The sequence below is a fragment of the Uloborus diversus genome, unplaced genomic scaffold (genome assembly GCF_026930045.1).
Source record: "Uloborus diversus isolate 005 unplaced genomic scaffold, Udiv.v.3.1 scaffold_13, whole genome shotgun sequence".
NCBI classification, from domain to species: Eukaryota; Metazoa; Arthropoda; class Arachnida; order Araneae; family Uloboridae; genus Uloborus; species Uloborus diversus.
In genome coordinates, this window is record NW_026557987.1 from 3334897 (window position 1) to 3348205 (window position 13309).

A 13309-nucleotide genomic window follows, 5' to 3' on the forward strand; every position below is an offset into this window, starting at 1 on the left:
TTTCAGCCATTGACTTCCGTTTTGAAGAATTCAAGGATTGTGAAGAAAAACATACCACCTCAGATCTTTCAGAAATATTAGATTTAGTAGATACATCTGACAACGGAAGGGAAGACGTGGATGTCGAATTTAAAATTTCGCTTTTGCTTGATGCTGCTACGAAACAAAAACCGTTTTAAGTTTATATGATTCATTCAAGCAGCATTCGCAATTATCAATAGAGCACTTGACTAAAAGAAAAACAAAAAATATCGAATATTTCAAACCCAGCTAAATGGGGTCGTTTCCAAAATTTTAAAAGTATTTTTTTCTGAAAGAGCATGCTTAAAAACATAGGATCTGACTATTTTTTAAATGATTTATTTAAGTTTAATATTTTAAAAAAATTACTTAAATCGGAGCGCTTTCATTGTTTACACTTCTGTCGTGTGACAATTGATGACACAAATGATGTTGCCATTCACAGAACAAAATATTTAATTCGCATTTTTACTCACGTGTAGTGGCAACGATAGGGTTGATAGCAAGCGTAGAGCGCAATTTTAATTCGCTGCTTGATTATCATAACGTGGAAACGTAGTAGAAAGATGCGGGAAATTGCATCATTTGTGACGCCATCAAGACCACGCCTTGTTTGAAAAATCGGACATTTTAAAAAATTAATTTAAAAAAAAACTGTTGGGAAAATCAAAGTATTTTCTGGGTCCATGTATTTTTTTTTTTTTTTTGAGCAATCACGATTGCTTATTGTTCTCACTTGACCGTCTTTGGTGTCCGTGCCTTTTTGAGCTTGGACCAGGGCTGCAGCACCACCGTCCACCGGCGGCGGCGCGGCTGGTCCTGAGCACTGTCCCCCGGAATCCACTTTTGCTGGGTGGTGGCGTCCATGTCCTACACACACGAACGCCTACACACACACACACACGAACGCCTACACACACACACACACGAACGCCTACACACACACACACGAACGCCTACACACACACACACGAACGCCTACACACACACACACGAACGCCTACACACACACACGAACGCCTACACACACACGAACGCCTACACACACACACGAACGCCTACACACACACACGAACGCCTACACACACACGAACGCCTACACACACACACGAACGCCTACACATACACACGAACGCCTACACACACACACACACACACGAACACCTACACGCACACGCACGTACACAACACTCACTCACACACATGCATACATACACTTACGCACCCACACACATGCGCCTACACAAACACACACGCTTGTGATTGCGAAAAACATAATTTGAATTCAAGATGCCAAAAATTAAAATTAATTTTTCTTTTTTTTTTGCTCATTCTATCCATTTCAATGACAAAAAGTAGTACTTTTGACTAAAGGAAACCACCCCATTGTAAGTATTCTACTTTATCAGATGGGAAATGAAATGAAACATCGACTGTTTTCCTATATTAACATCATCTTCAGTCAGTTCCTCTTGAATTTCCAGTTCATTGATATTCTACTAAATCGTGTTTTAGAAGCCAAAGTTTTTACTCCAGTAGATTGATTTTGGTACCATTTCACCGAAAAAGAAATGCAGATTTAAAATAGTGGTTGTTATCTAAGAAGTGAAATTGAAAACTCTTATTTTAAAAAGTATTTATTCTTTGTAGTTCATACCAAAAATAATGGTATTCTACCTTTGCTAGTATCGGCATTAAGAAATTGCAAAACAGGTCGACCAAAACCGGTATTCGCGGTGTTGTGATCACTACTTACTACGGCTATATAACACTCATTGTGTGTGTGTTTTTTGAGCAATCACGATTGCTTATTGTTCTCACTGTCAACAACTGTTTTGATGTCCTATCATTTTATTTTCCCACCGCCACCCTCTGCAGCATCACCGTCCACCGGGACCTCACGATGCTGCTCCTATAGCGAAAGCCGTCTCCAGGTTGCAACCATGTCCTACACACACGCGCATACATACACAACTACACACACACACAAACACACATACACCTACACACACAAACACATACACATACATAGACACTAACACATACACACACCACAACATACACACACACATACACACAACTACCCACACATTCATGCCTGCACACAGACACAAACACATATGCCTACACACAGATACACATTCCCCGCCCCCACGCACATCATACACACAACTACCCACACACTCATGCCAGCACACAGACGCAAACACATATGCACACACATACACATACCCATTACACACAAACACACATACCCCCCACACACAAACACACACGCCTACATACACACACTCGTGATTGCGAAAAACATAATTTGAATTCAAGATGTCAAAATTCAAATTAATTTTTTTTTTAACGTTTCCAATGGGGCTGTGTGAGAAGCTATTAGGCCTTTACCAGACCTAGTGCACTCCCCGACGAAGCATTAGTCTTTCATGTGACACCATTAAGGCGCTGATGCATGACACAAGTAGTTTTTGGCGCCCAGTTTCCACCAGATGGAGGCGCTTGGGCTCTCTTCGATGCGAAACTGCATTAGGAATTTAATTTTGCCGAGGGAAGTCAAAAACAACCGAATACCCAAAGGATCTTTCACATGCCGCACAATTATACGACATGGGAGCTGATGATTTCTGCAACTCGAAAGTCCACCGACTGGTCATCTTAGATCAGAACCTGGGTCCAAGGCGAAGAAGGTCAGCGCCTTACCATCACGCCACCAACCGGCTGTAACACTCAAAATTGAAATTCGAAATTTTGCATTTGCATTTCAAATATTGCAATTCAAACAAAATTTTGCAATCCATTTATACTTATCTTTACTAATAATAAAGCTGAAAGTCTCTCTGTGTGTCAGGATCTCTGTCAGGATATTTGTGACGTGCATAGCGCCCAAACCGTTCGGTCGATTTTCATGAAATTTGGCGCAGAATTATATTGTAGCATGGGGGTGTGCACCTCGAAGCGATTTTTCGAAAATTCGATGTAGTTCTTTTTTTATTCCAATTTTAAGAACACAATTATCATAAGATGGACGAGTAAATTACGAAATTATCATAGCGTGGAACCGTAACATGGGCACAAGGCCAATTGGCGAGATACGAAATTATCATAACGTGGAACCGTAACATGGGTACAAGCCAATTGGCGAGAAAATTCACCATACATTATTTGTGAATATACAGGTGAATCAAAAGACCTTTTAATTTTCTATTACGGGCAAAGCCGTGCGGGTACCCCTAGTAATTAAATACAATGTTAGATACTAAACTACTGCTTTAGCATGTCTGCCCAGTTCATACAAATAAATATTCTTGTTTATGCAAAGAGAGCATTAACTTTATATTCTGCATTTCGAGACGCGCTTTATCGTTCCAAAGTCACGACATCGTGCACAATGTCTCCGTGTCATTTCGTGCACCGTATTTTCTAGACGTATCAACTGCTAAACAATGTGTTCGAGGCAGGCAAATGGTTTCCAAGGGAAATCTTTTCTAAAGTGTTACGCTTGAGATGTTTGTCTTCAAACATTAGACGCTTTGCATGCTTATAGAAAAATAATCCACGTGTCAGGTGGTTGGCAGATACCGTTGGGAATTGAGGTGAGGAGATTTGAAGAACAGAGGAGTGAAATGGGATCGTTTCCAAAATTTTAAAAATATTGTTTTCTGGAAGAACATGCTTAAAAACATAGGACCTAACCATTTTTTAAATAATATGTTTAAGTTTAATATTTTTTAAATAATTTGTTTACGTGTAATATTTTTTAAAAAATGACTTGAATAGGTGCGCTCTCATTAATTACGCTTCTGCCGATGACATCACAAATGATGAAATGCCATTCACTGAGCAAAATGTTTAATTCACATCTTTACTCACGTGCATTGGCAACGATACGGTTGATAGCAAGCGTAGAGCGCAATTTTAGTTCGCTTCTTGATTATCATAACGTGGAAACGCGGTACAAACTGCGCCAAAGAGCGTCATTTGGGACGTCATCAAGACCACGCCTTGTTTGCAAAAGCGGACATTTTAGAAAATTAATTAAAAAATAACTGTTGGGAAAATGAAATAATTTTCTGGGTCGATATGTTTTTTTTTTTTTTTTTTTTTTTGTTTATTCTATCAGTGTCAGTGACTAAAAGTAGCACTTTTGACTGAAAGAAAAACCCCATTGATTACACACATAGAGCGAAAAATAGGAAAATCGAATATTCCAATTTAAAAATGACCTCTAGATCCCTTCTAAAAGCCTAATTATGTTTTTCCAGAATAATCAAAGAACTATACACTATTTCTACGCAAAATTTTCCGTTTTATTTGAGTTTCCCCTTCCTGGCAACGCTGAGTCTTATTTGATAACAACCGAAATTACGTTCTGTTGCTGTTTCTAAAACTGTTCATGCAGCTATCAGTGGTGTGAAGTAATTTTTCGTACGTTTTTGCACTAGGACCACCAAAATAACAAGATTATAGGTGATTTTGTATCGCGCATTGATTTCAGGGAACAGTTTTAGGGTTCGTTTTCCTTTTCAAACATCGAATCATTGTTACTTTCAATGCAAACTCAAGTGGTGTTATAATTTAGCAAACACTTGGCGATATATCGCCAAGGTTTGTAACCAACTTGGAGACAAATTTGGCGGTTTTTTTTGAGCAATCACGATTTGATTATTGCTTTCATTTGACTGTTTTGATGTGCTATCATTTTATTTTCCCGCCAGCACCCATTGCAGCATCACCGTCGACCGGCTCCTCACGATGCTGCTCCTATAGCGAAAGCCATCTCTAGGTTGCATCCATATGCTACACACACGCGCATACATACACAACTACACACACACACACAAACACTACACACATATACACACACATACACATGCCTACACACATATACACATACCCCGCCCCCACGCACACAAACACTCATACACATAACTACCAACACTCATGCCTGCACACAGACACAAACACACGTGCCTACACACACATACCCTCTACACACAAACACACATTCCCCCCCCCACACACACAAACACACACGCCAACATACACACACACACACACACACACACTCGTGATTGCGAAAAACATAATTTGAATTCAAGATGACAAAATTCAATTTTTTTTTTTTTTTAAATTTGGTTTTAATTTGGCCACTATAGGCGATATTTAGAGAGTGAACCATTGAATCACACTAAAGTAGCCAATATTGGGAAAATTAATTTGTATAAAAGTTTTTTCTTTTGATTTGGTTCGCAACAAAATTGGGGTTAAAATATTTAAAATGTTTTTTTGCTTGCTGCAGGTCCAAGACAATGTTATCATTAAATTAGCGTAAAAGGAAGTCATGTGATGCCACACATCAGCTCGTTGTTTTTCATGATCAAGCCGCTCTTACACTTCTGTGCAACTAATTTGTATGAATTTGCGAAGTTTCTCTCCTATTAAAACTAGTATGTTGTGGCCATCACGAAACTTCCTTCTATATTTTTCCTTTTTCTGATCCCTCCCCATGCTTGACGAGGAAGCAATATTCCCAACAAAAACAAAATTACATATGCAAAAACTTGACGACCATCCCAATGTCTGAATTATTGTAAAAGCAAAGCAAAGAGCGAAAATTGAAAGTTACTTTAAAAGCCTTGCTTGAATTAATTACAAATATTTTATTTGTTAACAAACATAAGATGGCAACAGTTAAAAATTTTAATTCATTGAGATAATATTTCCGATCATTTCCATACAATTAAAATCACGAGAAATACGCAGACGACAATCTATTACAATTTATCTTTCTTATTGTTGCATTAATAAAACTATTTTTATTCGCAAAAAAAAAAAAAAAAATCAACACCTCTTGGAGCGATTGGCGTCAAAATTGAACCGAAGCCTGTTTACGTATGGATTCACATATATTCCAAATTTCAAACAGAACGTAGCATTACTTCTTGAGATAGGGCACTCACAATGGAAAAAAAGAACGGGCGATTGCGCTACCCCCTTTTTAGCTGTTGACACCAAAATAAAATCAGCTCTTATACCCACTAAGGGCTACTTGTCAAAAAATTTTTGTTTGATTCCGTTCGTTATTTCTTGAGATACAGCAGTCACAATTCACGACAAAAAACGTTCTATAACTCAACCCTCGTTTGAGCTATTGACACCAAAATTGAATCAGCATCTGCTCCAGTTAGGGGCGACATATGGACCAAATTTTGTTTGATTCCGCCAGTTACTTCCTGAGGAATAGCAATCACGCATAACTCAAAAAACGTTCCATTGCTCCACCCCCCTTGGAGGAATTCGCGCCAAAAACCAATGGGCACAAGTTCACATAGGGTCACATATGTGTACCAAATTTCGTTCAATTTCATGCGATAGTTTTTGCTGTAGAGCGGCCACAAAAAACTGGTCACACACAGACGTGACACACACACACACACATACATACACACAGACAGACAGACATTTTCCAAAAATAGTCGAAATGGACTCAGCACACCTCAAAACGTTCGAATCCGTCAAAATTCGAAATTCGAAAATTTGCACGAATCCAATACTTTCTTCTATATATTAGATATAGAAGAAAGTAAAAAGGGTTGTAATGGCCCCATCTTTGTTTTAATTGATGAATCAATACAGTCACATAGTTTTAATTCAATGACAGTTTCGATGCAGTCACATGGTTTTTATTCAGTCACATAACTTCTATACTGGTTAATGGTTTTAGCACATCCTTACGGTTTTTATACAGAATCACAAATTTTTAACTACCTAAAGGGCAGAAAAATGTTTCAACCATAGACTAATAATAACAGTAGACCGAGCTATGGTAACCCTTTTGCTGCTCATAAACCAAACCATGTGACTGGTGGATATCCTAGCAACAGCGGGCGTTGATCGTAGCACACGATCAACGCGAGCGAGAAATAAAATAAATAAAATTGATGGAACACAAAAGAATGATCTTTTATGAAGTCCGATTTGTAAATTTGTTATTCTAAGTTGTAAATATTTTGTTACTATAGTGAGCTTTTCGTTTAGATAGTATTGTGCATTTTCTCCATGCAATTTTAATAACTCTCTAAGCAATTAAAGATGCAAGCGCCCAAAAAGAATCGGCAAACGGTAAGATTTTTACCTACAATTTAAATTTAAGATACCGATTAGTACATTTTTGCGTTAACGCAAAACGTTTATGCCATTACGTTTACGCCAATGCTGACGTAGCAGTTCCGAATGAAATAAAAGTTACTGAAAACTGTGATCAAAAACTAATTACTAATGTCAAAATAATGCATAACTAAAAGAAAAACAGTTCAATCATCTCTGCACCCTGGGGAAAAAATTTATAATAAAAATACATTACGTCTTAAAATATATGTCAAGTGCCAAACTATAGATAATCCTGCCATCTAGCAACCATGCTGCCAAAGTTTTCGCCAAGCCTCCCACCAGTCACATGATGTATCCATGAACCAATTTTTTCATCAGCAAGTCTGGGGAAGCTCGGTCTACTCTTATTATTAGTCTATGGTTTCAACTTTTTTGTGCAGTGTAATTTGCTGAGAAAAATCTACTTACACCATATCCATAGTGGAGCCCTTGTAGTTGTGAGCCTTGTAGGAAAGAGCTGCTTCGGTGTAGGGAAGCTCTACAGACCCTCTGCCGAAGTGCTGGTCTTTCTCTATCTTCGCCAGTTTTCCGTACATGTCGTCTACGATAAGGTAACTCACCTGCGGAACAAATTTGGAATTAGATTATGAACTTCGTGTGAGATAAAACAATCAATATTACAGAAGCTATTTGCATTAAGAAATTGATTGAATTTAAACAACAAATTTAGAAGGTCTATAGTCGTATATTACAGTATTTCTGTGTAAATTATTTAATAATTTCATGAAATATTTTTGGATTAACTAATTCCTAAAGAATTAGCAGCTAAGTACTTCATTTAAGTTATATAATGTTTATGTCATTTTTCTAATACGAATTTAATGACTTGAATTAATTACTTGAATTAGTAGTCATCTTGAATTTCGTACACCAATTGCAGAGCATTACAAAGTCAGATCCCAAATTAGCAATTATCGTTTGCTAAGCAAAAGTAAACAGCTCAAATGGGATGGGAAAGGATTTTTGCTTTAAAAATAATGCACTTGATAAAAACACGTGCTGTGGCCCCACTGCAAGTTGGTTTTACTGAAATTAAATAATTGTAGACATTTAGAAAGAGATCCCCATTAACTTCCTCACCTTCTGAGCTAGATTTTTCCTTTCTTATGCTTGGTTGTTGCTCAAGAACTGCAACTTTTGGATGAAAACGATTTCCATTGTATATATGTCTTGCTGTATCCAATTTAACTTGCATCATTAACGTTGGCCATTGTATCAGTGAATTTGATTCATTACAGCGAAGTCTGAATTCCGGTTGTTTTAACCATTTCACCAAGTCGCAGTCTCAGTAAAAGTGTTTGGTTAACTTGGCTAATTATACCTCTAATTTTGAAGAGGAATTCAAAAACGTAAAAATGCACTGGCACGCGAGTCATCCTGTGTTTCGTGCAAGTTTCTGTCGCCCCTTTCAAAGTCGCGCCGAACATGTGTCTGGTTTTACACTGTTTTCTTCTTTGGAGAAAAGAGTGTGCACTTTTTGTAAGCTAAAAGTTTTGAGTGTATTCCTTAAGCTTACAGAAATGCTCCAACATTGCATTCAGGCTACTCCAGCAAGTTTTGGAGCCTGCGATGCACTTTCTCTATTTTTTCTAAAGCATAATTTAGTGGATTTTAAATTTTAGGGATGGCTTTCGAAAATGCTTATAAATTATAAGCATTTTCTCAATTGCTGAACGCATGAAAACTGAAACCTTAAATGAGAATACGGTAACCAATTCATTCTCAGGAAATATACTCTATTTTTATTGTGTTCTTAAATGATAAATCCACCGTTGATTATGTAAGACACAGAGTTTTTCCTGCTCTATTCTTGCAGATATACGAGGAAGGTGATTCAAACTTCAGATGCTACCTTTGAAAACAGTCGTTTTATGAGCGGCAAAAGCTGGAAAACGCTAGCATCGAAAAAAATTGCGGGATTAGAAATCGTGCGGGAGTGAGAAAAAAATCCCACAGGATCAATCCCGCTAAATATCCTGCGTGATCCCTCGGGATTTCGGGATTGGAAACCCTAACGGGTTTGCTTCAATAGCAACTGTGAAGGCTGTTAATGGAGCACACATTAGCAGCTTTTACAATTGCTCTCAAAGCTAATGTGACATTTCAGGCAGAAAATCAATCATTTCATGTTTCTGACAGAAATCTCAGATCTAATGCAAGACCACTTCGTCTTTTAAATCTCAGCTTCCTGCAAAACTTGCTCTTACCTGGATATTTCTGTCTATGAACCAGTTAATTTCGAAATCGTCGTCATCTTCACCGAAGGGGTTGATCAACTGTTCTGCCACCTGTAAAGCAAACATGTCAAGATATTTTTTCAGAGAATGATGTTGCCAATCGTGACTCATATACACTGGTGTGCAAAAATTAAGGACGAGACGGTTTTTTCAATATAACTTTGTACAAAAGCTTTCCAAATCAACACATTTAATGCCTTAAGATCCCCAACACGTAAGGACATGTGTAATGTAAGCAACACTTACTAAAAGAGAAATCAGAGGGATAAAAAGAAGCTTTATTGAAAAAGTAGCATGGAGCGCAATGCGACTGAAGGCCGAAACATCCCTGTGATGGGTGTCCAGCAAGAAACATTGGGTCTTTAGTAGGGGATATGATCTCCCCCGACTGCTAGGCAGGTTTCACAGCGTCTGCCCATGCTGAGAATGAGGGTGTCAATGAGTTGTTGAGGCATTGCTGCCCATTCGTCTTGCAGCGCCAATCGAAGCTCCCGAATCGTTACTGGCGGTAAGGTACGAGCTGCCAAGCGTCTGCCTAGAAAATCCCTTACATACTCGATGGGATTGAGATCCGGAGATCGTGCCGACCAATCCATACGTTCAATATCCTCACTCTCTAAGAGCTGTTCGGCAGCTACTGTGCGATGACATGGTGCATTGTCGTCCATGAAAAGGAACTGCGGGCCCATAGTGCCTCTAAAAAGACGCACATATGGAAGAAGAATCTCGTTACAATAACGGGTCCCGTTGACTGAACCTGCGTCGAAGATGTGAAGGTCTGTACGACTACCAAGCATGATGCCTCCCCAAACGAGAACACCGCGACCTCTATACCTGTCCCTTTCAATGATGTTCGAGGGATGATCCCCGCTCTCTCCAGATGAGTATGCGATGAGAATCGCTACTCAGACTGAATCTGCTCTCATCTGTAAAGAGTACTCGTCCCCATTCATTGTCTCTCCAATTCCGGTGTTCCCGGCACCACAGAGAACGCCTTCTCCGATGGGCAGGCGTTAGAGGTACACACCGTATAGGGCGTCGTGCAAACAGCCCACCACCGTGCAGTCTTCTGGCCACGGTAAAACGCGATATCAGTCGTCCAGTCGCCTGTGTCGTGTGTCTAGCGATTTCTCCCTCTGTCTGCTGCCTGTTTCTTCTGGTCTGTAAGACAATATACCGGTCATCTGCGGATGTGGTTCCTCGTGGACGACCACTACTGAACCCCCGGATAGCTGCTCCTGTAGTTTGAAATTGTCTCCAAAGTCGTGAAACGATGCTGTGAGCAATTCCGAACTCTGCAGCCACACTTGTCGCACTGCGGCCTTCCTCCAACTTCCCAATGATTCGACCTCGGGTAAAAGCATCCAGATGTCGTCTAACAGATTGATTATTCGCCATTTCTCGCTGAGGCAGCAACTCGGTGTGATTTTAACCGCTATACGGCGTGCAATCTCTTTGCCAGAAATACTGATCTTACACCGACAACATGCTTTATACTACTCAGACACTCCCCCATTATGTCTGCCTGCATATCTACGCATATGCTACCGTACATCACCTTACTTAATCTTCTGATTGGTCTTTCTGTCCGCTCTGCCTCTTCGTTCAGCTGATATGCTAATTTTTCGACTTCGTCCTTAATTTTTGCACACCAGTGTAAGTAACTAGATTTTTTTAAAAAATTTCTAGGTTTGGTTGAATAAAAACTATTTTACAGACAATTCATTTACGATCGCTAATCGTTTGTCAGTATAATTTACTGTAAATTGGCGTACTGTAGTGGAAAAAAGCGTCGCAGCTCTTGTCCCTCCATTATTTTCAGAATAATAGTGCTTATTATTTTGTGAATAGCATATCCCAACTATTGAATAGCCTTTTTTGGTTGACACAGCATAATGTCAATGCGCTTGCAATGTTTGTAATCAAAGGGGAAGCTAGAATTTTTTGTTGGAGGGATTTTCTAAAATCGGAAATTATTGCTTTCTTTCTTATTTATTTATAATGCAAAAATATTGTCCAATATTTTTTATAAAACAGATTGGATTATTTAGCAATTTTTCATTTATACCACTTGCATAAGAATTATTAAATAATTCGAATTGATATGACTATGACTTTAAAACGAAGAAATGGACCAAGCACAGGTACGGGGAAAAAAACACACTATATTTGTCATTACCTTTATTATAGTCCTTTTTTTTCACGAGCTCAATTAAAACCTCCTCTTTAAGTATATCAATGTCTTTATGAATGTCAAGTTTAAGCTAATGACGGCACAGATTTTTCTATGAGAAATGAGGAAAAAACCACAGAAAATTCGGTGTGGTAGGCTTCCGCTCTCTCGGTCTCCCCCCCCCCCAAAAAAGGATTTATGATGCGCTGCAAGTACTGAGTGACCGTGATCCCCTTTTGAGCATTACTAACACTATTTCAGCCCTTTAATACCAGTAGAAATGCTTATCATCAAATATTAGTTGTGTTTAAGAATTGGAAACTAATTTGTAATTGTTTCTCGATCAGTAAGAAGTAAGATATTTTGCTAAAATTTTTTATCTCAATTGGAAAAGCTGAAATACTATTTCTCTTCCTTGATTTTGTGGGGGAAATATGAATATATTGAAGTTTTGGAAGGGGTTTTAACCCTGAAATCCCTCCCGTGGCTTTATCGTTGTCAGTAATTTTCTTAAAATTTTAGGTTCAGCGCATATAATATTCTTTAAAAATTTAGGTCAGATGATCGTTAAAATAAGTTTCCTCAATTCTTGCATTAGTCTGATCTGCGCATTTTGGTAGCTTTAGGCAAAAAGAAGAATTAAAAATGTCGTTTGAGTTAAATATCGATTTACACCGTCTTCTTTGCTATAGATACTTCAAGGAAACACCTGATATTAATGTAGTAGGCAAGATACACGTGCAGTTAGTCGGGAAGCTGCTGGATGGCACCACTGGAATGCTCTCTGTATTATATAACTAGCTGTATTGCCCTGCTTTGCACGGTCAACCTCGAAAATAAAAGTTACGTCAAATCACGCAGGTTCAACAATCAGGCTTCAATTAGAGGGAAAAAAAAACTAAAATTTCCCGTCAAAATAAGCATTCTCAAAGAAAGAAAACGTCAAATCAAAAATTTCCGAATAAATTAAACCCAACCCTCCATAAATACGGCTAGTGGTTCTGCGTTCCTTGTGCTAACATGTGCCTTCATAACCTCTCAAACGTCTCCATGTAAAAGCAGTTCTACAACAGCATAAGTACCTATTTACGAGCACTAAATACTCTATGCCGTAGGATAGTTGTACTTCTCATTTCTGTGTAGGTTTTTAAAAAAAAATGACAATGACAACATATCTCTTTTCCTAAAAATTACGACCTACTTTGGCCCAGCATAAAAACCTGAAAAAATCTGCCAGACAGATTTGGAAAAGTAAAGAATACCTAAAATTAAGAATCTAAACAGGAAAAACACACACTCACACACACACAAAGAAAAAAAAAAAAAAAAAAAAACTAGAATTGTCGGCAACGGGTCTATAGAGAGATTGGAGACTCAATTCATCAGGGCTCAGTTACATGGCTTTCATTATGGAAGATGAAGAGGAGTTGAAATTTGCAGAAGGTTTAGAAAAAGGTTTGTATAAATGCATCTACATATTATAAATATTGTTAATTTTATTGCAAAGTTTATGGAATTCTATTATTGTAGAATGAAATGAGCTCAGGTTTCCAAAGATAGTTGTTGATGCAAGAGAAAAAGTAGCGATTTTGTTAAGAGCATTGAGTGCACCAAAAGATTTTGGAAGTGACCGAAAATTTAGGACCCTTTGTTTTACGAATGGTGTTGTCTTAGTAAAATTATTCAACCTCAAAAGCTG

General features: G+C 38.3%; 1 protein-coding gene across 1 annotated transcript in view; it reads right to left on the reverse strand.

Moving 5' to 3' along the window:
- The window catches only part of LOC129232612 (bestrophin-2-like), a 100057-nt gene that overhangs the window by 13255 nt on the left and 73493 nt on the right, over positions 1-13309 (reverse strand). The window contains exons 8-9 of the mRNA XM_054866746.1: positions 9408-9488; positions 7609-7760 (exon numbers count right to left, since the gene is read on the reverse strand). Of these exons, the coding sequence (XP_054722721.1) occupies positions 7609-7760; positions 9408-9488 (233 nt within the window). The remainder of the gene's footprint in view (positions 1-7608; positions 7761-9407; positions 9489-13309) is intronic.